The 27,796-nt window shown below is 46.7% G+C and overlaps 2 protein-coding genes and 1 long non-coding RNA gene across 22 annotated transcripts in view; 2 read left to right on the top strand and 1 right to left on the bottom strand.

Annotated features, from left to right (window-relative positions):
- The window catches only part of SPTAN1 (spectrin alpha, non-erythrocytic 1), a 45,865-nt gene extending 36,841 nt beyond the window's left edge, over positions 1-9,024 (top strand). For 18 of the 19 annotated variants that reach the window (XM_046901619.1, XM_046901623.1, XM_046901627.1 and 15 more), the window contains 13 exons: positions 165-324; positions 564-640; positions 800-1,009; positions 1,277-1,573; positions 1,922-2,034; positions 2,862-2,879; positions 4,725-4,787; positions 5,951-6,005; positions 6,280-6,476; positions 6,861-6,914; positions 7,391-7,537; positions 7,865-8,012; positions 8,704-9,024. In XM_046901619.1, coding sequence (XP_046757575.1) covers positions 165-324; positions 564-640; positions 800-1,009; positions 1,277-1,573; positions 1,922-2,034; positions 2,862-2,879; positions 4,725-4,787; positions 5,951-6,005; positions 6,280-6,476; positions 6,861-6,914; positions 7,391-7,537; positions 7,865-8,012; positions 8,704-8,829 — 1,665 coding nt within the window. In that variant the 3' untranslated portion in view covers positions 8,830-9,024. The remainder of the gene's footprint in view (positions 1-164; positions 325-563; positions 641-799; positions 1,010-1,276; positions 1,574-1,921; positions 2,035-2,861; positions 2,880-4,724; positions 4,788-5,950; positions 6,006-6,279; positions 6,477-6,860; positions 6,915-7,390; positions 7,538-7,864; positions 8,013-8,703) is intronic. The other variant, NM_001042538.2, reaches the window with a different exon arrangement.
- Positions 9,008-16,902, bottom strand: WDR34 (WD repeat domain 34). Its single transcript, XM_415494.8, has 9 exons — positions 16,810-16,902; positions 16,230-16,478; positions 14,820-14,929; positions 13,012-13,169; positions 12,372-12,481; positions 11,523-11,690; positions 10,890-11,122; positions 9,958-10,115; positions 9,008-9,410 (listed from the first exon to the last, which is right to left on the bottom strand). The coding sequence occupies exons 1-9, from the start codon at positions 16,885-16,887 to the stop codon at positions 9,172-9,174; spliced, it is 1,503 nt and encodes a 500-aa protein (XP_415494.2). The 5' UTR covers positions 16,888-16,902; the 3' UTR covers positions 9,008-9,171.
- A 119-nt stretch (positions 16,903-17,021) lies between these two features.
- On the top strand, positions 17,022-27,622 carry LOC107052167. 2 transcript variants are annotated; one of them, XR_006931700.1, is made up of 3 exons: positions 17,022-25,593; positions 25,704-25,784; positions 26,549-27,622. It is a non-coding gene; the product is annotated as an uncharacterized LOC107052167 (long non-coding RNA). The 2 variants fall into 2 exon arrangements; XR_001464444.4 differs by having other exon boundaries at positions 17,022-25,784.
- The last annotated feature ends 174 nt before the right edge of the window (positions 27,623-27,796 follow it).

The raw sequence follows: 27,796 nt of genomic DNA on the forward strand, positions 1-27,796 counted from the left end.
TTTTTCAGCTGAATAAGCTATTGGTGTTAACCAGTTTCAGAGCTGTTTCATGGGCAGTGTTGTACATTGAGAACCAAGTCTTTTGGCTAAAATCCTTGCTCTGTCACCTGCTTCCTGGGTGCCTTAGAAGACCCTAAGGGTTTTTTTTTTTTCCTGACATGTAGAATAATCACCATGTGGAGAACATTACTGCTAAGATGAAGGGCCTCAAGGGCAAGGTATCAGATCTGGAGAAAGCCGCAGCTCAGAGGAAAGCCAAACTGGATGAGAACTCTGCCTTCCTCCAGTTCAACTGGAAAGCAGATGTGGTGGAGTCATGGATAGGTATGTTCTATGTTGGAGCACAGCATGCTATCACAAAGAAACTGAAATGCACCTCCATTTCTCAATATCTCATGTAGCTTCTCACTTTCTGTTAGAGTAAGTAGACTTAATACTGCTCATTCCTTTGGGTTTATACCTGATAGATGCTTGTGAGTTAATTGTTAGACCGTAATTTGGAACTGAGGAAGCATTTGAGATGGAGGTGTTTTCATTTTTACTGAATGTGCTTCATTTTCCAGGTGAGAAGGAAAACAGTCTGAAGACAGATGATTATGGCCGTGACCTCTCCTCTGTGCAAACACTACTCACCAAACAGGTTAGTGCTGATGCTGCTTCCACCTGTAAGTGACCAAGGGAACAGATCAACACTCTCTAATAACAAGATTTTGGTATTCGTATTTCTATCTTTATTCAACCATTCTTCTCTAATCTTGCATATATTTCTATGTTAAATATTTCTTTTTTAATGCTTCAGGAAACCTTTGATGCTGGACTTCAGGCTTTCCAGCAGGAGGGAATTGCAAACATCACTGCTCTGAAAGACCAGCTACTGGCAGCCAAACATATCCAATCAAAGGCCATTGAGGTTCGTCACGCTTCCTTGATGAAACGCTGGAATCAGCTGCTTGCTAATTCTGCAGCCAGGAAAAAGAAACTCTTGGAGGCTCAGGAGCACTTCAGAAAGGTGAGTCACCAAACCACAGGGCTACAAAAATCTCATTGTTCTCTTTGGAAGAAAAACAGTACAACAGTTGGCACTTAGGCAGCTTTCTTATTTGCAGCTAATGATTATGGAGATCCAGAGGACTTGAAAGTTTTTGATATACTGGCAAGAAATGAGTAATAGAGGCAAACTATTTTTTGAGCTTGTTAACTTTAAATAATCTCATACAGAATATTTGTATTAACGGCGCAACGGAATTGAACAACCAGTTTATTTTCTCTTTTCAAGGTTGAAGATCTCTTCTTGACTTTTGCCAAGAAGGCCTCTGCCTTCAACAGTTGGTTTGAGAATGCTGAGGAGGACCTGACGGATCCCGTGCGCTGCAATTCCCTGGAAGAAATCAAAGCACTGCGAGAAGCCCACGATGCGTTCCGTTCCTCACTTAGCTCTGCCCAAGCTGACTTCAACCAGCTGGCAGAGCTTGATCGGCAGATCAAGAGCTTCCGTGTAGCCTCCAACCCGTACACTTGGTTTACTATGGAGGCTCTTGAAGAAACTTGGAGGAATCTGCAGAAAATTATCAAGGCAAGTTGGAGAGCTGCTTCGCAGAGCTTGTGACCTTCCAAGTCTTCCTTGGAATTTGTCCACCAGATGATCAATACAGAAGTTCATCACAGTACTAAAAGCGGAAATCTCTCAAATTTTGGGAGCAAAGGAAAACATCCATTAACTTGTGCTGTTGTTCAGGTTTTCAATGATCTTTCTGTGTTGTTGTGGTCTTGAATAACCTTGGTTAAGTATGGAGGACACTTCTTGAGTCCTCAGTCTTTTGGCTTCTAGATTTGTGCTTGAACGCACTGTCGGTTTGCTTTGTTACGGGATAAAGCCAATCACCTCTTTCCCTGTTTGAAACTGTTCTTGTTTGTTCCTCAGGAGCGTGAATTGGAGTTGCAGAAGGAGCAGCGGAGGCAGGAAGAAAATGACAAGTTGCGCCAGGAGTTTGCTCAGCATGCTAATGCCTTCCACCAGTGGATTCAGGAGACAAGGTATAGTTTGTCTTTCCAGGAGCAACTCTTATAGAATTGTGCAGCTAATTGTACCCATCCTACGTCTGCTCAGTCCATCTAAGTTGTAAATGTCTCCTGCTGAACAGCAGCTATTGAGGGTTTGTTCATCTCCTACAGCTGGGATTTGAGGGAAGCCCCATTAGCCATGGGGAGAGAAAGCTCTGAAACACTGTGAATCTGCTTCTGAACTCATGTTTCTGTAGTGATTCCAGGTATCCAGGACTTGACCCTCCTCCAGTCATTCCTGAACTAGCCTGCAGGACAGCTGGAAGGGGTGGGGAGCAGACAGCTGCAGCAGCCTGCAGGAAGTGCTCCTGGCATTTGTTAATGCCTCTTGTGTTCACTGGTACATTAGGAATCTCACTATGACTTCTATAGAGAGGAATTGTGAAAAGAACCTGAAGGCTACACTGCATTGTAGGCACTTGTCTGGGGTGCTGCCTGATGATATCCATGCTGGGGGAGAGAGAGCAGATATCAAACATATGCTTTAGAAATAAAAAAATCTCAGGGTTGAGAATTGCAGTGAACTGAAGTGCATGGTTCTAGAAAACAGGGGGAATGGAGCTGTTAGCCAGTTCTGATATGTGCTGGTCGTGGTTTAGAAGAGGTGAGTTCTGTTTTCATTTAATCCTGTGATTCTCTGTCTCTGTGTGTTTACAAATAGTTCTGTATGTGCCTTCATGAAATACTGAAATTTAAATATGATTTAACTTTTTGATGTTTACTTCCCACCCAAATCTGTCCCTCTCTTACTGTCTTGTCTCTGTCCTGCTGCCTGATGTTTGGATCTTCACATTCCACAGGACTTACCTGCTAGATGGGTTAGTATTGAATTTTATATCTTTCAAAATACGGTGATGTGTTCTGCTCTGTCTGTGTGATTTCTTCCGTCACTGTGTTGCTTGTGAAAGCCACACCAAAACCCCTTTTATTTGAAAAGAGCAATCTAGCTGAGGTGCGCAGGAAACAAGATTTTGAAGTGGATTACAAATAAACCAATAAAAACCATACCTATTTTCTAGTCAAAAGCAGAGGAAGTTATGAATGGGAAGCCACTGGCATCCCATGGCAGCGCTGACTTCTGTTCACAGAATGAGGTTGGAGGGGACCTTGAGGACCCCCCCCTGCCATTGGCTGGGCTGCCAGCTGCCAGGTCAGGTCCTGGATCAGATTGCTCTTCCTTTGAGTGCTCACACAAGGAAAGGCTCTTACTCTGAGATGTGGGAGAGTATAGAACGACCATCTTCACCTGGCTTTTAGAACAGTTTTCCAATAGTCAGAGATATGTTTAGCGGAATGGATTTCCTATTGTAACTGTTCTCTGAATGATTAAAGCCCCAAAGTATTGACCATTTTGTTCTGGGAGGAGGAAGACGTGTTCCTATGAAGAGGCTTTGCTGAAATTACGTGTCTTTAAGACTTCATAATACACAGATGTGAACTTTTTGATCTGCTTATTGGCCATACTGTGGAAGAGCTGCTTACCCTGCCCAGATTTCAGTCTTGATGGTAGAAGAGAAAACAGTCCAACAGGAACACAGAGACCTGCTCAGGTTGGCTGGCAGCTGCATCCCGTAATGAGGCTGCTGGTTGGTGATGTGTCAGGAAGTGGAAAGGAAACAATGCAATCTTTACATGTCTTCAGGCTGCCAAAAGCTCCCAGAGCGTGTCTGCCCATTTACATCTCTTCAGTATTATAAAAAAACTGCAACACAATGGAAGCTTTGTAACAAAACGTAGTGCAAAATGTTAACAAACACGGCATGGGCCTGACACAGAGGCTAATGGCACAGAGGCTGTTGGCCCCGTGCAAAGGGCTGGGGAGGAGGCAGGGGCCTTTCTTGCAAAGATAGATGGCTTTTCATAATAAAAGGGTGGAATTCTTCACAGATAACTGCCGCTTATGTGCTCTGTAATGACCACAGTGTCTCTTCTGCTGTTTCTGCCAGATAAAAAGCAGTTTGCCCCGTTTTTGCTGAACAGTTTAATGGAACCGAGCAGATTTTCCTGGAACGGATGCTGAATTCTCTGCTCCTTTGTAAATCGGTGTAGTAGACGAGTTCTTGTATCCAAGAACGAGCTGACAGAAAGGGGCCATTTACTAAAAGCCACCGGGGCAGAGCTGGAGATCACCACGCCAAGAGCTTTTGTTGAGCAAATGACCAGAAGGCCGCTGGTCTGCAGGGCGGTCGGTCCTTAATTCTGTCTGAATAGGTTACAACCACAGACTGAGCCCAGAGAGCCCTCGGCTGCGCTTGGCCTGCCTTGGCAAGAGGGAGAGCAGAGCTCCAGAGAGCTTACAGGGCAGCAGAGTGGTCCTGCAGTGCGCGTTGGTGCGGCGATGGCTGTGCGTGGGAGAGAGGAGCAAAGCAGAGCGTGCGGTTGGGAAGGACGCCTTTGTAGGACCTGTAGATGAGCTCACTGCAGAGTGCATTTTGTGTCCTGGCGTTTCTCCTTTTCGTGTGATTCACGCAAAAATAACCAGTTAGTTTCCCACGTGTGCAACCAGCATCTGGATTTGTTTGTTCTAAGTAATGGCTTCTGTTTGCTGCAAGGTGGCGATGCTGCTTGGAGTGCGGCCGCGCTGCAGTGCCGTGTTTGGGTGTGTTCTGTCCGCTGTGCTTCCTCCTTTCTTGGAATTCACCTGGTTTCTTTTCTTCGATTAGCATAGCCTATCGTCGTGTCATTCGTGTCTATCAGTATGAAGTTGGGGATGATCTATCTGGAAGGTTTTTTTTCCTCTTTATTTTCTTACCTCACTTTGGTTTTCAAATGCACTCTTTAATTCCAAGGCTCGCTTTCCTTCCAACTAACTGTCACGGCTTAGAGATGCTTGGAGGTGTGTTCCCTGCGGAGTGTCCCTCCCGTGGTTGGCTCCCAGCTTCCTGCTCAGGGCTCTGGAGGTGCACTGAGTCTGGCCTTAACCCTGCGATGGGAAACACCCACATGTTCAGGGTGTTTCCGTGGCTACAGAGCGATCCAGCATTGCATTCCCCTCCTCAAAAGCATGTAGGATAGACTTAAAGGGGCTGAAAAGCTGCAGTTACTGACAGGACCCTCAGTACCGGTGAGAAGCATGGCACACCCAGCTGGGCTGTCCACACACAGGTCGGTCAGCGTGAGCTCTCACCGTCAGTGGGAGGATGGAGGTCCCTCAGTGCTGCGGCTTGAGGGCTGCTTAGGTTTCTGGGGGGGGCAGCAACCAGAGACATTCCTTAGCTGGTCCCTACAGAGTGATGCTGGAGACATCCCTGCAGTGGGGATCCTGGTGTGTGAGGGTGGGGGCTGCATGGAGCTGGGACTGAACAGAGCAGTGCTGCCTCAGTGCCTGCGGGTGCTGGGAGGGGTGGGACAGGAAGGCACCTCTCCATCAGCCTACGTAGGGGAGCTCCAGGATTTTTTTGCAGTGATTGTGCTGTGCTAAGATTACTTTCCAACCAAACCAGCAGTTCTCAAGAGGTCTCTTCTCCCTGTTTTATGCCCCATAACACACCTCTGTAGAGTTCCAATGCAGCCCATCTCAGTGAACCCCCCATGGTTGGTGTGTGTGTGTGTGCTGGGCACGGCGGAGCGGGGTGGGACTGCACTGAGTTCCTAATTTCATGAGACCCAACAAAGCGGGTGCTGTGGATCTGGCATGAAGTGTGACTGCTGATCGCATTGCCTTGCAAATGGGGCTAGAAATTAACCGCATAAAGAAATGAGAATTACACAAGTTGTAATGTGTCTGCCTGAAACAGTGAGTCAGAATAAACGAAACACAAACCCAGCATTGGAATACTTGCAGAACAATACTGCTGTAAGGATTTTTAAGGAAGGACTGTTAATTTCAAGCCCCACCTGCCATCTTTTATGGGAGAAGTACTGTGCCTCACTGTAATTCTGTACGTAGGTCCTGCATGGTGGAGGAGTCGGGAACACTGGAATCCCAGCTGGAAGCTACTAAAGTAAGCAATGCTCACCTGTCTGTAAAGCACCTCTCCTAAGTGATAACTCAGAAACACGGGGTGGGAATGAAAATGCGTGTGATCTTTATACATTCTGAATACTGAAGAAACCTTTATCTGATGTCTGCTTATATCCCAGGACATGAAACAACACTCCAACGTAGTTTTCCTTTTTTTTTTTTTTCCCCCTCCTAAACGAGTGTTCATTTTAAGGCTGGTTGGTGTTGGTTTGGTTTTTGCACTCCTTGATTTTCTCCTCTCTCTCTCCTACCAGCGCAAGCACCAGGAGATCCGGGCTATGAGGAGCCAGCTGAAGAAGATTGAGGACCTTGGAGCAGCCATGGAAGAGGCACTTATCTTGGACAACAAATACACAGAGCACAGCACCGTGGGGCTGGCGCAGCAGTGGGACCAGCTTGACCAGCTGGGAATGAGAATGCAGCACAATCTGGAACAGCAGATTCAAGCTCGGTACGGCCTACCCTGCATGCAGCGTGCGGTGTGCCTGGCTGGGGGGAGGTGAACAATAACACACCACTGTCTGTCTGAAAGCAAACCTTGTGCAGTCCGTGCTGATGAGTCTCTCCTGTGTTCTGCAGAGCAGAGCTCCTTAACCCCCAGCATTTCCTAGCTCTCTTCAGAGGGATGAAGTTAGCATGGTTTGGAATAGTTCCTGCTGGCCATTAGCAGTGATGACTTGGAGGAGCTGATTTATTCCCTCTGAGCTGTGATGATGCGATGTGTTGTCTGCTCACTTGTCCTCAGCTGATGCAGACTGCTGGTTTGGGGCAGATGGACTCCATTGGAGTTCTGCAGTTTAGGAACCGTTCACTAAGTTTGCTTCTTCCCTTTCAGAAACACAACTGGAGTCACAGAGGAGGCCCTGAAGGAGTTCAGCATGATGTTCAAGTGAGTTGCATGGAAAGCATGCCAGTGGAATACTCGGGAGATATTTCTGGCACGTGGATGGCCTCTGTTCACAGGATTCTCTGGCTGTTCTGTTTGTAGCTCCTTTATTGCCTGCCCAGTTTCGTACTGAGCTGCTCTGATCTCTGCCAGATGGCAGAGCCTCCAGATACACCCACTGCTGGCTGTGCACCGCAGCCATGAGAGCTTTTCCTGGGCATGCTCACTTGTGGGCACAGTTGTGTAGGAACCAAGAGTGAGTTCCAGCTGGGAATACAACCCTTCTTTGGTGTTCTTTAAGCAAAGTAAAGACTGTACGTTTACATTGTTAGGTAGGAAATGTCCATTAATTCAAGCTCACTTCTCCAGAACAGTGCACTGCCCATAAGGTTCTCATTTTCAGCCCGCTGTGTAACTTTGAATGAGTTTCTCAGCAACTTCACATTTAGGAACATGGGTTTTGGTTTTGTGTTTTTTAGGCACTTTGACAAGGACAAATCTGGACGTCTTAATCACCAGGAGTTTAAGTCTTGCTTGCGCTCCCTTGGCTATGACCTGCCCATGGTTGAGGAAGGAGAGCCTGACCCCGAATTTGAGTCTATTCTTGACACTGTTGATCCCAACAGGTACGTGCATCAGACCTTCTGCTTTTCTGTAGCCAAGTATTTTATCAGTACCTTTTTGGGGGGGTTGCTGGAAAGCCTCTTAGAGGCTGAGATCTTTGCTTTCCCTAGGGCTGTTTCCACAATAGTTCGTGTGGGAAAAATTTCTCACAAAGGTAAGAATGACATTTATCAAGAAGATACTCCACTTAGACAATGGTCTGGTGTTGATGCAGCCTCCTGCGTTGAGATTTTCACTGCTTCCAGAAGAGTCAGAGTCCTTCCCTCAGGAGGAACTGCACCGTGGTACGAAGGGATAGCAGTGCTCACATGCTGGCTTTTCATTGGCAGGGATGGCCACGTCTCGCTGCAGGAGTACATGGCGTTCATGATCAGCAGGGAAACAGAGAACGTGAAATCCAGCGAGGAGATTGAGAGTGCTTTCCGTGCCCTCAGCTCGGAGGGGAAGCCTTACGTGACCAAGGAGGAGCTCTACCAGGTAAGTGCCACTTGTGGCCCTCTAGAAAGGAACGGAGGGGAGGTGTTTTGTTCCTAAGTTGTTAATGAAAACGGCACTAATGACTTGGAAGTTCATGTCGCTCAAGTTGAGCCAGTTCTGAACCTGCAGAGGTAACCCCTGCAGCAAACGAAATCATAGTAATAGCTCTGCCCATCTGCTTTCTTGGCCCTATAGAGAAGGATTAACTTAACTGCCAGAGGATTTACTCGAGTAAAGCGAGAGCTCCTCCAGGGCCCAGGAAGGGCTGCATTCACTGTCCCTCTCCTCAGAAACTCATGCTTTCCTATAATTATGTGGGAGACTGGAGGGAGGTGTTTCTCCAAGCAGTGATTTGAAGGAGAAACTTCAGTCTGTGCTTAAACACTGAGAACACAGCCTCCCTCCCACTGCCCTGCCAAGACAGCAAGTTTTTCCTGTCTGAATCAGTTGGCAGAAAAATAAAGAGGTTGCTCTTCTTCCTCATATTTGTTACCTGCTCTGTCTTCTCCATGGTGGGAAGCTGCAGGTCAGACCTCCCAACCTTGAACCAAGCAGGGCAAACAAACAGCTCCTTTCCACGCCGGGTGCAGTTCTGGTGCTTCTGCCCCCAGGGAGGGGGAGTGCAGCTACTCAGTGCCCCACCTGCAGCCCCAGAGAGCCCCTCTCCTCCTTCACTGTCTTTATCTTTCAGAACCTGACCCGGGAGCAGGCCGACTACTGCATTTCTCACATGAAGCCCTACATGGATGGCAAGGGCAGAGAACTTCCTTCTGCCTACGACTACATAGAATTTACACGTTCACTCTTTGTGAATTGATACAAAACACTAGTACCAAAAGATACAAAGAACATGCTCACGTTTGCTGACTATAAGCTCTGCATGTGTCTCTCTTTGTGCTCTACAATAATCAATGTTACTTTATGATGTAACCTTAAACTGCTTAGCTTAAAACTCTTAGGGAAGACAAACATATTGCAGTGTGCTTCAATAAAAGTTACTGGTCGAACCACATTATCTTGTGTTTAATGGTTAAATGCAGCTCTGTCACGTGGATGAAACTCCAGCTGTAGTCACAGTTAGGTGTTTTGTGGGCTGAACGGGCAGCTTTTCCCAGAGTCAGAGCAGCGAGGAGCTCCCCACAGCTGCCGTGCTGCTGTCTCAGTCTGTGAGCTCACTTGCCAGCAGCTCCAGGTGATTCATTTCCCTGGGCCGTTGCTCGGTGAAGTCAGAACTCAGCTGCCATACTTTGACTGTTCCAGCAGCATCCCCTGCTGCCAGGAGCTGAGTTTGCTTGCTGTTAAATTCTAAGCAGTACACGGGGCACTCATCCACGGCCTGCTTTATGGAAACAGCAGGCTTCTGGGAGCTCTTCTCAAAGTCAACCAGGTGCACATCTCCTATAAAACAGAAACACTTCTTACAGCTGTACAGTAGCAGACTTTACATGCAGAACGTTACCGACTCAGTCTGGCACTTCACAGATGCTCTTTATTCGGATGGGGTCTAGACTTTGACAGGTGACATCACTGTAAGACAGCACACATTTATTCTGCTGTCACCTGAAGGCAACTCACAGGATTCTGTGACGTCTCCATTCCCTTCACTCAAACGTATTTGGGAAGTTTTGAGTTGTTGCTCACTCTGAGCTCTAGAAGTAAATGTCAAAGGCAAGGAAGCTGGAGGTAAGTTTTAGCCTCAGTAACTGCTGTGTTATATCCCTGAGAACTGCTGGAGCCAGAGCCTTAAAGGTAGGACTGAAAATAACTGCTGCTGACATTACCTTGCTTGAGTTCAAAATGACTCCGTTGTGCTAATTGCTCAGTACAAGCAGTGGCTATTGCTCTCTGCTTGTGCGATACAATGATCAGAACTGACTGGTATTAATTAACAGCCAGCACAAAATCTTAATTTTCAGTCTGAGAATAGGCAGCTCCAGTTACTTGCCTTCCCCAGAAGCCACTGCAAAGACCAGAGGTCGGACGGGAGACCAGCGAACGCAGAAGAGGTATTTTGTAGATAACTGCAGGGAAATGAGGGGTTGTGTCTGCAACATGGAGCTCAGGTGAACTTGTCCATCAGTCCCACAGCTCAGAAAGAGATTCCTGGGTAGAGGGGGGGTGCAAGAAACAATGTTACAGGCTTCACTGCTAAAGAGACAGAACAAAACTCATTCAAGGAGCACAACCCTGCACACTGCTCCTGTTCTGTCGGTATCTTTCCTGAAGCAGCAATTTCCAAGCTGTGCTCCAGGATGCAGTCTGCAGAGACACAGCTTTGTCAGTGCTCTCAATTAAGTTTAATGAGGGCTCACACTGCCCACTGAGTATGATGGGTTGTGTGGGCCAGAGATGCCTGAGAACTGCTGATCTGGAGACGGGCATTGTTAGCGCTGTTTGTCTCATGCAAAGTAAATGCAAACCCGGGCAGTCAGCATGTTTCATGGAGATGGTGTAGGGCCTCTCCCATGGGCAGTGGGTGGAATTCAGGCAGCTGCTAGTGAGGCATGATGGGCAGCACTAATTCAGTAAACAAATCTATTCTCAGCTGTTTCCCCTCGACTTCCAATTGCTCTTTAGAATTCCAGGATGACCTAAGGAAGGTGCTAACATCCTACATGGGCTGGAGCGCAAATGCTATTTTGTTTTACTCGTGTTCTGACCACGTGCAGCATATCTGAGCGTTGCAGCTACACCACAGCCAATGGGCAGTGGTTCTCCTTTAGTGGTTAGTTAGGTTCCCAATGCTTGTTCCTATTGTTTGGAGACTTGTTTGGAACTTATACATGCACAGAACCCCAGTACTGTGTGAAAAACGTACATTCAGAACTAACAACTTGTAACCAGTGTGCAGCACTGGTGTTTGTGTACAGCTCTTGCCTGTGGAAGGGGGAGCAGCTGACGGAGTACAGCGGCCCACTGTGTGGGGAGAAGGCAAGCTCAGCTGGTGCTCTGAGGGGAACAGAACCTCCTGTCCGGCGGGGAGCTGGAGTGTCTGCTGCAGTGGAGCACTTGAGTGAGTAGCCGCCTTCCACACCAACAATGAACACGTGGGGATCGAAGTGTGAAAAGGAGAGCGATGTCACACCTACAGCCGCCTCTCCCCACGCGAGCTGGGAGAAAAACAGACACATTATGTAAGTGATGGGGGCTTCTGCTGTGGGTATGCAGCCCCAGCCAGCCCGTCACGGACCAAAGGAGCTGTTCTCCACGTGGTCTGTACCAGCTATGATGGTTTTAGCACTGCTGAGCCTTCAAGCCCTGCAGCATCCACCTACAATGTGAATTACTAGTGCTGTAAGCAAGTTTTCTTCTTGGTCCCAGCAACTTTAAACCATGGCAAAACCTCAGCTGCTGCCAGCCTCCAAAGGAATGATTTTCACTATGGGAGGGAGATGGGATCAGGGGTTACTCTTTATATTCATTAAGGAGCTTTTCCTGGTCCTTCTGTGAAAGGCTTCCTTCCAGCCTCTACAGTCAGAGCACAGCTGTCAGACAAACTCATGAACTCACCTTCTTCAGCCGAGCGCTGCGAGGGATCTGCTGAGCCACCAGGGCAAACCCTTCAGCCACGGCCAGCCTCCCATCTCGCTCCTCCCTCCACACCAGGATCTTACCATCCGTTGATGCACTCAACAGCTGGATGTGGTTTCCATGCTTGGCATCAGACAGCCAGTGAACCTATTGCAAAGGAGCCGAGCTCCGGGTGAGGGGGCTGTCAGCACTGCTGCCCACACGCTCAGCAGCCTGCAGGCCCTCATCCTGCCAGACAAGGAGAGCAGCAGGCACACGGATATGCTAGGAGAGAAATGAGCTTAGGTGTTCAGGGCTGAATTCTGGTTTTATCTGTTGTTATTTTTGAGCTCTGGTATTTATAGCACTTTCTCTCTCTTGTAAATATTTTCCTAACTTTCAGATGAGAAAATAGACAGACTGCCCAAAGTCACAGTGCCCCAGAGGAACCAAAAAAAAGCCACTAGGAAGCCAAAGGGCATTGGCAGATTGTGCCCCTTTGTGTAACTTTAAGCTTCCACCTAAGGATCAGTGATACTTTACTACTTAATTGTTGGCCTAATCTGCATCAGTAAACATTTGCAGCATAGGAACAGCCCTGCTCATTCATCCTGAACAAGAAGTTATTTTACAGGGAAAGCACCCAGTTCAGCACATGGCATTTCTGTATTAGTTCTGTATTATTTCTAGGGAAAAATGGTAAATGAAAGGAGAGCACAACAGCTGAAACAGAGCAGTTTGTCTGAGAGCTTCAGGTGAAGTGCTAACAAGGTAAGAATTGAAGGGATAAGATCCAGCACTGATAACTCTCTTCTCCCCCAGCTGTGCCTACTGTGAAAGCTCTCTCACCTGAGAGACCGGATCAGTGTGAGTATCATCCGTCATCCCTGTCCGCCAGATCAAGGGGTCTTCTGGTTTGCTGGTGTCCCACACCACCGTTTCCCCACTAAACAGACCACCTGCAAGGAAAGAAGTAACAATGAAACGTCTAAGGTGCACACGGTGAACAGTGCAATGGGCACTTTGTTACTGTGACAGAATTGAAGTGACTGCTCTCTTTGCTATCATGAGCAGAGCCCTGAGAAGAGCAATCCTCAAGGAAGAAGGGGGGCACGTGCATAAATAAAGCTCTGGTGGAAATGGCCCAACAGCTTCGGAGAACTGGCAGCCACACTGAGGGCACCATCAGCTCTGGTTTCAGAGAATACATCTCTGCTGAAGTAGTACGCACTTCCTGCTCACAACTAGGGCTGGACTTGCCTCTGTCACCTCTCTGAGATCTCTCTGTTAGAAAGGCAGATGCCATTGAAAAATCTAAGTATCAGTTTCGAGCTCAGAATCAACAGTGCACTCAGTCTTGGTGAGCATTCGCTCCTTCAGTTGTGGAGCTGCAATACCATTACTTTTGCAAGAAATCTCAGGCTGAGGTGGGAGAAGAATGATCCAAGCTAAAGAACTAGGGGTACATTTCAAATGAGATCTAACCTACCAGCTATCAGTGAAGGCTGGGAAGGATGGAAGGCCAAGCACATGACAGAACTGGGAGCATCCACCACAAGGTCGGGACGTTGTGGATCCAACCTTCTTCTATCCAGATTCCAGGTACAGACATAGGATTTCTCTGTGCTCCAGTCCCCATCATTCAACCTGATGAAGAGAAAGCTACACCATATTGTGCCTGATACATGATGATCCCAGCTCAAGCAGAGCCCTGGTACGTCCCAGTCATCATTTATACACACGCTGCTTCGTGGCCAGAAGGAAAAATGTAATCAAGGGATTGTGAAGTGATGGAACTTCTCTGCATGTTGGTATATGCACAGTTTGTTTCAGTGCAGACACTGAACAAAGCGCCTGCCAGGAAATCTCATGTACAATTCTCTGTTCTCAGGTTTATTAACCATCCAAATGCTGGGAACAGTCAAAAGAGCACCTACAGAAAGTTCCTATGAATATTTGGGAATGAAAATCCAATAGACCAAATTGCTGCTGATTTGCAAACAGGCAGATCTTTGCTTTCTTTGTTACTTCCAGCTGCTTCTATCATTGCATGCTTACCAAACCGTAACCCCTTTAAGCAGGAGAAGAACACCCCCAAAATGCTGACTGCTGCAAGCCACCTGCCCACAGCAGACATACCAAAACACCTGCATGCTTACCCCCAGCAACCAGCTGGCATGCAGCACATTTTCTGAAGGCAAAGGTTTCTACAAAGAAGGTACGTAGGGGTGGCATATGTGAGGTGCTGTTCAGACACGTGAGGGTATGGTGGGAAGTGCTGATAGAGCCCTTTCTCACAGTACCTCCATGTGTTCCATCCTCGCCCATCCACACTGCCCAACCTCACTACAAGAGATGGCCAAGGGCAGAACAGTGAGGGGTCAGGACAGGAAGCAATTGTTTGAGCCTGACTTCTGTCTTTCCCTGATGTTCTTAATTCTTTTATTGAAAGAGATACTGAGCAAACAAAAGGAGGACATTTTCAAAGCATGCGTAGCTGAGCTGTGAAACTCCTTATTAAAAGAGGTGGTAGAGGCTAAAAGTTTAAGACAGACTGCATAAGTTCACAGAAGGGAATTCTACTGAAGGTAACTACAGACCTAGAAGCCACATTCTAATCTGAAAACAGCTGTGAAGTGGGAGAGCAGAAGGGGCAAGGGACGTACAGGTTGGCCCGGTTTTGCTTCTCCCTGTATGTTCACTGCTGGATGCACTTTTTGCCAGGGCTTTTAATCCAAGGAAACCATAGCAGAAAGAAAACTGAGTAAGGGCAACATAAAGACATAGAAAGGAACGCTGTGACAGATGTTCATTGGATTAGGTGAATGTTCTGTCCCACTCTCATTTCAGAGATCCTTAAATGTTTGTTAGCACACATCTGTGTACCAGGCGCAGGTGTGAAGGAGTGCCAGGTTCATCCAGGGTGCAAAAAGACCTCCTTAAAACGACATGATCTGCAAAGAACAAAGCACGTGCTTGGAAACCTCACCCACATACGTTTGCAAGTGTGCCTGCTCTTTGCATTTATCTGGAAGTGGTTCTGTAAGAGTAAGAGTAAGACTAGTAAGAGTCTATCCGTTTCATAAGGAAAAAAAGTAGAAGTAGTAAGTCAGGGCAATCTTAAATGATGGGTTTTTGTTTTCTTTGAATATGGGTGTTGTTTTTTTTTTAAACAGAACTAAGGTACGCTTCTATGTAGTTTATTACCACAGAGAAAGTGAACATATGTAAAACTGAAGTCAGCCCAAAATGTCACACAAACATCAGGTGTGCTCCCAAAGCCATGCAGATACTCACCGGCCATATGAGCATGCTACAACAGATCCTGTTGCATTCCATGAGACACCGGTAACCTGCAGGTGTTGATCCTGAGCCTCTGGGTATGACAGTGTATGCAAACACAACACCTGGAAGAGATTAAATTCAAGCATTGAAGCAATCGTTTCTGAACGCAAAGACCTGAGATGTGTGCATGGCCTGGCTGCAGTCACATGGTCTCACTGCAGGCTTCCCCTCTGTCAATGTATCTTATAGGCATATGTGAAAAAAGAAGGTGAATTCCTACTGGAATAAAATAAATTAAAAAAAGGATGTGATCCCACCAAACCAACTGCCTCTTCATGATTACCTCCCTCACACCGCACACCCCAGGGGCTGCATGACGAGCTGCAGGGATGCAGTGCTGGGCTTTATCACAGCACCATCCAGCACTCACTGAGCTTCACAAGAAACAGGCTGGAAATGAGCACACCAAAACGTCCTGACAAGATCCAGCCTGTCCCACCCTCCAACACTTTACACTGAACAGACATAACCTAAATAAGGAGAGCTGCCAAACTGCTGACTTCAGCTGTTCCTCGATTGCCAGCCTGGCACGCTCTGAAGGGGCTCCTGGAAGCTGAGGACACGGCAGCACTGCCAGCAGCTTCCTTCTCATAAAGCTGCTGTATCACAGCCACCAGCAGGAAGAATGATTACAGAATCATAGAATCACAGAATCTCAAGGTTGGAAAGGACCTACAAGATCATCCAGTCCAACCGTCCTCCCACTACCATTGCTACCACAGGCCACTAAACTATATCTCGTAGCTCCTCATCCAGACACCTCTTGAACACTGCCAGGGATGGCGACTCCACCACCTCCCTGGGCAGCCATTGCAGTGCCTGATCACTCTCTGACAGAAAAGGTTTTTCCTTATGTCTAATCTAAATCTCCTCTGCTACAACTTGTGTAGGTCCTGTTTGTTGCCTGGGAGAAGAGGCCAAAGCCCTCCTCATCACAACCTCCCTTCAGGAAGTTGTAGAGTGCAATGAGGTCTCCCCTGACCCTCCTCTTCTCCAGACGGAACAATCCCAGCTCCCTCAGCCGCTCCTCATAAGACCTGTGCTTCAGACCCCTCACCAGTTTCGTTGCCCTTCTCTGGACACATTTCAGGGCCTCGATGCCCTTCTTGTAGTGAGGGGCCCAAAACTGAACACAGTACTCAAGGTACAGCCCCACCAGCGCTGAGTGAGAACTGCTTCAGTGGGCAGGAGCAGGGCACAGGCAGAGGGGAGAGCTGCAGGAAACCCACAAAACCACGCTGATTCCTAGTGATTAGAATCTGGCAAGGACAGTCACGGCAGTAAAGCACAGAACTGAGGAGTCACAGCCTCTGTGAGCAGCTGTCCCAGGTAACAAGAAGGATCTGAGCGCTGCCAGCTTACTGTTCTGTTCTGATCCGTCCAGTTCACGTCAAAGCCATCGAAGGCTCGACTGGTCACGTTCTTGTTCAGCTCTTTGGTAACGACCTCCTCCACCCTCCGCAGGAATGCCAGCACACCGCTGTCATCCACACGGGCTCCGTGATGGACGTCTCGGGCAGCGCTCCGATCCGTCTGCACAGCGGCATCTCTGCTGCTCCGCGACTGCACTGCAGCCTCTGCCGTTGCAACTTCCGCAGTCTGGCAGCTTTTCTGGTAAAAGAAGAGTTTCTGTGAGCCGGACAGACCCGGAGCGCCACACGGAGCCTCCCGCCCTGCCCCGGCACCCCGCGGGCACGCGGTAAAGGCGGAGCGACGGCGCAAGGAGGCCGTGCAGTGCCGGGCAGTGAGCAGCGCAGCGCAGCGGTACGCGCACCGCCCGGCCCTCTGCACAACGGCCTCACTGGTGATGTCCCTCAGCGCGGGGCAGGAAGGCGGGAAGGAGCCGCCGCCACCGCCCAGCACAGCGCTCAGCAGCCCCGGCCAGGCCCCTCCCGTCGGTATAAGAGCACGGAGCGTGGCCGGAGCCGCCTCCATCCCTCACCGCCTCGCAGCGCGCGTTCCGGGCGCTCCTCCACAGCGACTGCACCGCGGCGCCGGGCACCGTCTCGTCCGCGAACATGGCGGCGGTGTCGGCGGGGGGGTCCCGGCCACCAGAGCTGCCGCTCCGCGCCCGCAGGTTGCCATGGAGAGGGAGAGGCGCTGCGGGATGACGTCACGACGCGCGCGGTAACTGACTCGCGCGGCCGCCATATTGGGGAAGGGCGCGGAGGGACCGTGGGCGGAGCGGGGCGAGGGCTGGCGCTTCGGCTGCGTTCTGCGGGCGGACTGCGGCGGAGCGGGGTCGGCGAGGCGTTTGCAGCGGGGGTTTCTCCTTCCCCAGTTGCCACTCTCGCGCTGAGCCCCGCCGCGCCGCCGGGGGCGGGCGCCAGGAGTTAAGATGGCGGCGGGAGCGGTGCCGGGGGAGAAGCGCGGTGCTCGTGCCAGGCCTGGTGCCCGGCTCCCTTCCTCGCTGTGGGTGCTCTTGTCAGGGAGCCGCGGTAATGGCAGCGCGCGAGTCAACCGTGTAGCTGAGGGAGCCCGGCCGCGCGGGAGCGGAGCGGGAAGCGGCTGCGTGCCGCCGGAACAGCGCTTTGTCCCGTGTGGAGATGCGGCAGCGAGAAACGCGTTCCTTAACCGATGAAATAAATATTCGCCCACGCTGTGCAAGCAGTGCTCGTTTTACGTTGTTAAGCCTTTTCCTACGTGCCGTTGCGGGCAGCGGGGCTGTGCGCTGTGCCGACTGCTGCTGTGGGACGCCCGGCAGCACCGCGCGCCTCCTGCGAGGATGTCAGGGCTTCAAACGAGGGTTTGTCGTCCGTAAATAGATCGCCTTCAGTGCCCGCTGAATGCTGAGCGCTGTGACGAGAAGTGCCGAGTTTGTGCTGGAAGGCCAAATATTACAGCTGTGAGTTTATGCAGGTCTGTGTCCCATTGAAGGCATGGAGCAGCCCGTGAGACTTCAGGCCCCGACACAGCGAGTGCGAGCAGGAAAGTTGGTGGGGTTTTGTGGCGGCGGCGGTGGTGTTTTGTGGGGTTTTTGTTGTTTTTGAGATAACGAAGTGAAATGAGAACACACGAAACACCAAAAGTACATCCGCGTGCTCTCTGATATCAAAGCTCCTGCCGCACATCTGTGCTGCTTTGAAGATGAGACGTAAGCAAACAGCCCAGGAGGTGACTCTCCTACACAGAGTGCGGTTTGGCTCTGCTTTATTGCAGTCTCTGATTTGCCGGAGCTGTAATGTGGAACCGTATTTCAGTGAGTCTTATCGTGCTTTTCCTTTCTGTCCTGGCAGTGTCAGACACGGAGGTGTTCTGATGTGGTCCCACAGCGCTGGAAATAGAGTGAAATCGCGGATGTAGGGGCGGGGATGTGGGGGGAGGTTCTTACCTGCCCCGGGCTATGAGAGCTCTCTAAAGTGGCTGGAACTTACACAGTGCTGGTCTGTGCTTTCTCTTCTTTGTGTTGCATGAGATAAAGCGTTAGTGAGTTGTTGCTTTTGGGTAATGAGGCAAATCAGCATCAGAAAACAAGAATAAGAGAAGACCGAAGTGAAAACTGGGGAGAAAGTGGCAGGGGAAAAAAGAAGCCGTGCATGCTTTGTTGTATAATTTCTACAATTCGGTGCAAACCAAATATTTCTGCTACATCTCGGTACAAATTCACCCACTAGTGGGTGCAGCAGCCGCCCTCTGCATGCAATAAATGAAACAATTGAGCTCTGTTGAGGCTCCAGATAGCGGAAACAGCAGACTACCCAAAATAGAGAGACGGTTGAGCCTTCCCTTTTTACCTTTTACCCATTCCCTCCACCCCAAGCAGATGCAAGTGAGGACGAAGAAAACAACACACGTAGCTCAAACAAGAAGAGAGTGCCATGAGAAGGATCTTTTGGGGCTTAGACTGGCAGCGAGAACCTTAAAATAGGAGCAAAACTGTTGCCTTTTGCTGTTGGATGGGTTCTTTAAGGAGAACATAACTCCTTATGTATTGTCATGTATTTAAGAAAAAATCCAAACAACGAAACTTAAATAATAGCAAAGGCTTGTACCAAAGAAACATACCACTCCGGAGAGCAGTTATCTCCCCAGGCAATATAACCGTCAAGCCCTAATTCTGTTTCCCTAATTGTTCACTACTGGATTGCATAGCATCCAAATTTGGTTTGGCTGAAGCCTGGGTACTTGTCTATATTGCCTCTGAATGCAGCATAGATGTTAAACTGGCTTTGTGCTGGTATTTCTTGCTTGGTATCCAGGTACAGGCAATACCCGATAAGTTACTTCCATACAATTGTTTTAGAACTAGGCCTTGAGGTCATTTGCTTTAGAGTGAGGTTGTTTGCTCTGCTGATCTAGAGGGTACCATCAGTGAGGCCCTCAAGTTTGCATTAAATGGTGATATCCGTGGAGAAAAACAATCAGGACTGTACAAACGTGAAGGCAAGAAGACAAGCAGGTATGACCCAAGAGGAAAATGACTGGAAAGCCCTGACATTTGTAGCATTGTTTGAAAGGATGCTCTTTTAGGTTCACCAGTAGCTTGGTGTACCCCATGCTGTTTTCAACAACAGTTGCATCCTATTGTGCTTCTGTAGATGGTGATCATGGAGTTCAAATGCAAGACCTGTAGGGAGCTGGCTGAAATCTGTTCATCTTTAGTGTTACCAGTGATACCCCTCATCTTGTACTCCAGAAACATCACAAGAATCTTCCTTTACCCCTGAGGTAGTGAGCTACCAGAGCTGCTGATTTTGTTTTTTTTTAACAGTGGGCATTTGAAGTGTAAGTGTTGTAAGCTACACCGTGCTGAACATGTATGGCAGAAGGAAAAACAGGACCCTAGTCCCTAAACTAGAGCACTGCTTCAACTGTATGTGATAGATACTTTGTGGATGCATTGCTTACGTACAAATCGTTGTTGTTGCTGTTAGAAATCTGTGGTTTAAAAAAACAGGTGTTCAGACATTCACTAAACCTGATGGAAGGCAAGGTCACCACAGCTGTGCTGCATTCAGAGCACAGCATCTGTGCAGCCAGCTAGATGTTCAGCAGCTTAACGAGGGCTCAGGCCCTCATGTGGATTCCAAGTGTGTAACCTCAGGCTGTGTGAGTCCTCTAGCCATTGCTTCTTTGGGTTCATTCATACAGGGCTTATACATTATTCTCCACTCCTGACCTTGTTCTTCCCCCACCCCTTGCCCAAATTCCCTCTGCAAATGCGATCCCGTTTGCTTTGAAAATGATACTTGAAATTTTGGCAGAAAAGATGTTGGCTCATTTCTGAAGTTCTGTTGCACATACATGCATTATATGTTATAAAAATAATCCATCTCCATTAGTCATAGATCTGTTAGGGTTTGTAGAATCAGAATGGGAGGAGGGGTCCCTTTTAAACATTATAGGTAGGATTTCTTGCACAGTACAGGTATTGTATATCCCATAGCTATTCCCACATCGATAATAAGAGACTTCAGTCCAACGTGACAAAAATGGGATACCTTTGTGGAAGGAGCATAGGGAAAGCTTGCTTTGTTGCAGGTGGCAGCAAGCTGCCACCACAGGAGTGTGAAGACTCCATGCAGGCGGATTCTGAACGGCAAGGAAGAGCTGGCACAGGGCCAGGAGCCATGGCATATCGAAAGGCTTGGGATCCCAATTTCTGGCTGTCGTGGTGCTGCAAGTGTGGTGGCAGCTGGGAGCCTCTGCTTTGGACACAGACAAGATACTGTCAGCAATATGATTGGCAGCAGCTCTCTCTTTTTAGACACAGCATCCCCTCATTCCTGCTGAGCTTATATCAGCATGCCCACCATCTAATCTCAGAAATAAATGTACAATCTGGCATCCCACCCTTAAAAGGTAGCTGACCCGCTGCAGTGCTGACAGCATGGAAGAAAACACTGAGATCCATTAAATTAATTCCGTATTCATTGTATGTGACTAAATATTATTTATCCGATCTGTGTATCAATTTACCAACTCATACTATGTTTATAGCATCTCAAACAGCTGTTCAAATTTGAGTTGGTATGTGTGAAGCACCTGAATATCTCAAAAAGCACTGCAAATAGGTACTATTCGTCCAAGTAGCATCTCTTGCAGATAAGCTGTTTCTAAAAGGCCATTCTGAAATAGTTACATTCTACGAAGTTCTATCGAATTTATATTTATGTAAAGCAAGCACAATTTGTGTGATAGTTCTTGACTGCTCTTCAGAAAGCTAGATATTTAATTTCAAGCATAGGTTGCTCTGAAAGTAATGCCTCCTATTTATTTCCATGGAAACTACAACAGATGCAAAGAGTACAATAACACGAGTTGATAAAGCAAATTCTCAGTTACAAAACGCCATCTTTCTACACAGTCACCACCATTAGCTGTGTATTTTTGCCAGCAATGAGCAAGAAGGTTCAGCCTCTACTGCCATACCACCACCATCTGCCTCTGACATTGTGGGCCAACATCATAAAATAGGATGCATTACTTTTGGAGCATCCTTTGCACTTCTGTTTATTAAATATGAATTATATAAACACTGAGTGATCAATACATCATAGCTTTACTGAGACGTTGATATGTGATCTAAGAGTGGAGAATAAAACCATTTTCCTAATAATGCCAGCAAATACAGTAGGAAGGACAGCCCCATTTGTAAGGACTACTTTTGTTAATATAAACTTTACCTCCGTTTAAAGAGTTTGCATGTTGTCAGTTTAGCTGGAACAGCAAAATCATCTTACACCTGGTGCTACAGCCACTTCTGAAATGGTGAATAAGAATATCCCATTAAGATCAGTCTGTTATCCTACACATAGCAAGGAGCCCAAAGGGTCTTGGAGCACACTGTACAAACACAGATAACCCCATGCAATTTTACACTGCAGAAAATCTCCTCAAAAGTACAGAAGTACACAGAAGATTGAGCAGGCTGTTGTGTACAGTTTGCTACGTCACCATTCAGTGTTTCTACTGCTGCAAAAAATGCAAAGTGATCTCTAATGACCAGGTTTCTTCTCTAACAGATTGCTTCTTTATATCCTTTAGGAGACGGAATGGTAGGGGGATGTAACGGAATGAACTGCAAACGTAGGTGGTTTGTTGAGCTTTTTTGTTAGTGTTTGTGTAGGGTTCTGATCCCGGTCTAACTTAAAGAAAAAAAAGAGCAAGAACATGACAAAGCAGAGCCCCAAAAGGCATGAATGTGGCTCTCTGTGGAAAAGCGTGAAAACAATTGTACCCATTACATGCTGGGTTTGGAACTCCGTGCAGCCTAAGCCTATTGAAATATATATTTGTAAGCGGGAGTGGTGGGGAGGGAGGATGCATCGGAATGAGGCCTGGAGCTGAAATGCTGTCGTAAAGGCAGTAGGAGGAGAGAAGGCTATAAACTGGCTGCCATCCTCACATTGAAAAAGGTCCGGAAACATCTTAATGCCAAATGTCACACCTTTCGTTCCTGTTTTTCCTTAGTTTTCCATTTAAGCAATTCAAACTTTCCCTATTTGTGTTACCAGTCTATGGAAGCTGGGTTATCTAAAGGCTTTTTGATTTTGCTCTATCCTATCCTGACAAACTCCTGCTCATTCAACCTTTATATGTTAAACTTTTAATAACCAATACGACTGCATCAGTACTAACAAAAAAAAAAAAAAAAAGAAGAAGAAGAAAAAAAAAAGAATCCCACACAACAGATTTCTCAGCATCACCACGGCCTGGGAGAACTTGCTGCAGTGACAGGAGGCAATTTATAAGGAATTAACTCTGACAGTCACTTTATACAGCTGATTTTCAAAGATCTGGGCACTAAAGAAGTGTTAATGAGGGTACTGAGGCTTCATAATTAATTATATTAGCATCTCTTTGTTGCTCTCTAGAACAGTAGTGCCTGGTTGACATTTCAATGGGAATCTGGTAGTATTCTTTGTTATTATTATCCAGGAGTACAGTTATACCTTAGCTCCCAGAGGGCAACGTTGCATGTAAATGCCTCTGTGAATTGCAAGAGTCTTTGGATCTCAGTAAAAGCCCTTGAAGGAGACCCTGCTGGATACTGAATGGATGTCAGTAAAATTTCTCTAGTCTGGAGTCTCTCTTCAGATATGGACTCTCCTCCCCTTTCATTTCTCCCTTCCCCCTTCCTTTCCACTGTGCCAGTCCTTCTCACAAGGCTTAAGAACAGCACTTTCTGAATCTTTAGTTCCAAACCTTTAAAGGAAGGAATACTGACCTGAACGAAACAGTGAACAGAGAATAGAACAGTCCTCAGAAAATAGGGAATATTTTTCACACGCTTGAGTTTTCATTGCAATAAAACCAGCACTGCCAGAAGGAATCCCAGAAGTGGTGAGTCAGATAATAGACGTACGGCTGTGGTGGGAGGGAAACGGTCTCTACTTTGTTTTACACCCTCCTCAGCTTTCTTTGTAAAGGCAGATGAAATTATTTTCCAGTCGTGCCACTGCAAAAGCAAACACAGAGTTTAAAGGTTATTTCCTCTGTGTGTTTTTGAGAGTCATTACTTTTGAATCCAAAAGGGGAAGGATGACTTTTTGGCAATGATGTCGAATTCTACTCTGAAAGCTTCTTCTGCATCACCCGAAGTTCTCTTATTTTGTACGTCGATATCCCACTTGCTTGTGTTAATTTAAACAAAACTAACAACAGTGTGGTTTTTTCACACCAGCTGAACCGCAGCCTTGCCACAGTAAGGGCACACTGACAAACACATCTCCTGTGTCAGTGAGATCGATGCAACCTGTTCTCACCCTTTCCCCATTCATACCTGCCGTTACGCGACCTTGTCTCTTGTGGCATTCTTTGTGCATCTGCAGCAGGGAACAGATCAGAGTATTAGTCTCAGTTAAAAATAAGTGTTTTTCTGAGGACTATTTTTTAATTGAAATCAGGTTCCCGATTCAGTTTAACACGAGGCTGCACAAAAAAACCAGCACTGGCACAATCCAAGGCCAGCACGATGGGGAAGAGAGGAGGAATGTGGGGAGGGGGGGGGAATGTATAAGCAGGACCTTCTAGCAGAAAAATGAGTCAAACAACGTCCTCAAAGACTTCAGATCCTTCCAAGCCAGAGCCACCTCTTTGCTTTGTGTTCAGACAGCACCTTGCGCAAAGGGATGGCAGTTACAGGACTCTCAGGACTCTCAGAGCCATTGTAATACCCACAAATAATAAGCGTTCCTACAGACTGACACAATTAACCAAATTCCACTTGCAGATCTTCATTGTTGGCAACTCGAGCAGCATTTTATGTAGCTGAAGCTGAAGCCTAGCTCTATTCCTACATTCTGTCTCTGGCTCTAATGAGGGATAACTGGATAACTCTGGCATGTAGTTAATCAATACAAGAATTACTTTTCTCACAGAGTTTTTATATTTAGCTAGATTCTTTTACGAGCTTTGACATTCTCAGATGAAAAGAATAATGTGTACAATGCATTGTTATAGCAAAAACTGTGTATGACATCTCTACGCATTCTCCTCCTTTTTGTTTCACCTCTTCTGTCACTGCACTCCCACAGAAAGCTCAAGACGTGCTGCGGATGTCTGAGTAACGCCAACTGGAGGCAGCAGGATTGTAAATATCATACTCACTCTTCACTGAGCAATATTCAGTGTATTTGTTTTAATCTGATATTTCCTGCATAGAAACAGAGGTTACTTCCCCTGAGAGTTCACGTATCGATAGCGCTCTCCGTAACAAGGGAAGTCCTTCGTGATTCCCACAAAAGCTGCTGCCCCTGGGTAGCAAGACAATGGATGGAATACACTGCGTAAAACTGTGGTCTTTATGGCTCTTCCTGAGGGCCCAAATCTGGAAGAACTCAACTTGGTTTAGGACTCAGCAAGAATTTTCCTTCATAGGAGTAAGGGGGTGATAAATACGAGTTTAGAGAATTGGCCATAAAGTACTGGAAAGCAAATGTTTATGGATTCTGTTTGTGGAAAAGGGGTGTGCTTCTTAACTTCCCCGCGAGTGGAAAAGTGAGAGATGATTATCTGAAGCTCTCTGAAGGAAAACCTACAGAAGAAGAAAGTATAGTTTTGTGACTCCTCAACATTGCTGCATCCCTACTGCTTAGATATCCTAAACCTTTGATTCAGCTTTCACACACATTTAATGGTTGGCAACCCTGCCCACAGCAGGGGGTTGGAACTAGACGATCTTTGAGGTTCCCTTCCAACCCAAGCCATTCTATGATTTGAGTACTTTTGATCCAGATCTACAGTGTCTATTTATAAGGACTCTATCCAGTACTGGACCTTCTGCCCTAGCTACAAGGAAATTAGTCTTTCTCTGGACAGAGCAGAAAGCAAAGGCAAATAGCTACTTCCTCTGTTTATTATTTTGGGTCCTTCTACACTAAAACATAGCTGGCACAGCTATTCCAGAGTACCTCCCAGTATTAATATTGCAGTATTTCAGTCTGAAAGTGTCTGTTAGTGATTGATTGTTCTACCTAGGAATACCTTCTGTGAGTGGTCAGTTTGTCCAACAACTTCTGTTCAGAGCTTTCATTCCACAAGATTGTATGTAGTAGAAGAGCCTCAAATGCAAACATTAAACCATCTACAACAGGTATTGATTAACGATCAGATTGTTTCAAGTAAATCTAATGTTTTTCAGACATTTTCTGTGAAACCATTCTAGCCGTACTGAGCTTGGCTGAAGGCTCCCACAGCCTCAGCACAGAATGGATTGGCCCTAATTCTGTCCTGCAGAACTAGTGATTGAGTATCCCTAACGAAAGGGCTGGAAGATCTGCAGGTACGAATGCATCAGAGAAATCTCAGTATCCTGCGGGCACTGCAGATAGTGAAGAACCACTCTGGCACATGCCAATACATGTTTCTGAACAAGTCTTTTGTATATTCCAGATCCCATCTTGAGCTGTGAACTCCTCAGGCTGGAGGAGATGGATATCCACATCTGGAAGTGGCAGTAGCACATCTGGACAGGTAGATACGTCTCTCTGGACAGGGACTCTTAATTTCACAATTCCAAATGTAACTTTAAGAGAATCTTCCAGTAAGCATTTTCCCCTTATATTCTGGAAGGAACAGATCGTTTCAGCTCCCTGCACTACTCACAACCCTTCACCTTATGAGAAAGGAAGAAACAAAACATTCATAAGCACTCACAGATCTGAAGAGCCTACATCTCATGTTCAGAAGTGTCTTAGGTCTCACTGACTAAGAATTTTTATTTTATTTTTACATTGTTTATATGTATATATATGTATATGTATATGTATAGGCTGCCTTTTTGTCTCTAGTATCTGGGAATGAGAAAAAGTGTCAGATGACCATCCAGCTCTTCCTAGATTACAGGCGAGCACTCTGCTAAGTTAAAAATGTTGGTTTAGGAAAGAATAAAAATGAAGTTTAGCAACTACATCTAATGGGAACTTAGCCAAAAACTAAGGGGAAAAAAAAATCCCAACGGAATCATTGGATTTACTCAATTATACGACATTACTCACTGTGTTGTCTCTGCTACTGAAGCACCATCCTGCTTCAAAGGCAGTATTTAATCCGGCAGTATTTTCATCTGAGGGTTCTGACTGCAACAACTGTGAGGACACGTGGAAGATTCTTCCATCATTATCTAACCACTCAGTGCTAATGTGAGCGCAGGCTGGGAAGGTCTGTGACTAGTGGAGATGAATAAACAGTTGGAGGGGAGGTATTTGTTTAATATATGTGCCAAACTGTCTTTCCAGGGTCATGGAGACTCGGCAATTCCTGGGGGCTGTCAAACTGATTACACGCAGCAAACCAGCCGGTGTGCCTCTGCCTGCTGCTTAGAGTAAGCACTGATATGTCAGTCAGACTTTACTATCAAGTACGAGCTTATGTGCGCTTCAAGTGTTGTTCAGCCTTCAACTCCTTGGTGTATTCAGTCATTTAAAAACTTTCATACACTCTAAAAAAAAATGTTGTCTTGCACTGCACTGCCAGGGGGATCTTTGTTTCAAATACAGAGCGTCAGCCTGCAAAGCTTCTGTGGAAGACCAGGCTCCCAGTGTTAAAATGATCCTTGTTTTCTATTTCTATACAATAATTTCTGTGAGATTCTTCTGGATGGAGGGCTATAAAAACGTTAAGCTGCTATTCATCACGCTGACTTGCATGATTTTATGTGTGCCCATTCTGTATAGCAGGAATACTTAGTGGGAAATTTATTCTTCGCTTTTTCACACACCATTACATTGTATTTGTGAGGATTTAGCACGTTTTCTGGCTTCGCTCACCAAATCAAGGGTCCACGTTTAATAGGTACAGCTGATGTTACAAAAACTAGGCACAATTACCAATTATGTCTCTGTCTTGTAGTAATATATCTATCTAAAGAAAGAAACATTGGGAGATCTGAACTTCTGCATCAAAGAGGAGACTGTCTTTATGAATAGGCCCTGTTTATTCCATTCTTGAGAACAACAAGCAACTACCACTATACTCTATGTAAACTGTAAGGCCATTAATCACTATCAGGAGCTGCCAACACCCCCCAGACGTTTACATATACACAGAGGAAAACGAACACGAGTTTTCTTCACTTATCTGAGCGTCACTGCCACCCCGAAGGATGTGAAGATCTAACTCCTTTATTTGACAGCACGGGAGGACTCGGGCACTCAGCTGGAAAGGTACCACAGACAGTCCAGTTTTGTACCTTCAACCATACAACTTGAAGTTCAGAGAAGAGCAGGAATACAAACTGTAATACCAATGGAAAAAAGCTACTTGTGATGCAGGCAGCAGAGCTACTTGGATGGTGTCGTTCAGGAAAAAGAGTGAGCTGTCTATTATATCTGATATAATATATACATATACAGGAGAAGGGGAGAGGAGGAGGACACCATATTCTCCAAACGCATTAACATATCTCTTATTTCACAGGATTGTAACTGTACATTTTAACCCCTCAATAGTTACTCAAGGACTGAAACTGCCTTAGGTGTTAATTA

This window comes from Gallus gallus, chromosome 17 (assembly GCF_016699485.2).
Source record: "Gallus gallus isolate bGalGal1 chromosome 17, bGalGal1.mat.broiler.GRCg7b, whole genome shotgun sequence".
Lineage (NCBI taxonomy): Eukaryota > Metazoa > Chordata > Aves > Galliformes > Phasianidae > Gallus > Gallus gallus.

Bases quoted from the DNA above. Each gene is read 5' to 3' on its own strand.
- WDR34 (XM_415494.8), bottom strand. From the start codon at position 16,887: ATGTTCGCGGACGAGACGGTGCCCGGCGCCGCGGTGCAGTCGCTGTGG. The intron at 14,930-16,229 runs GTAAGCTGGCAG...AATCTCTTCCAG, and splicing joins GGACGGATCAGAACAGAACA to GTGTTGTGTTTGCATACACT. The intron at 12,482-13,011 runs GTAGGTTAGATC...CTTTCCTTGCAG, and splicing joins CCAGCCTTCACTGATAGCTG to GTGGTCTGTTTAGTGGGGAA.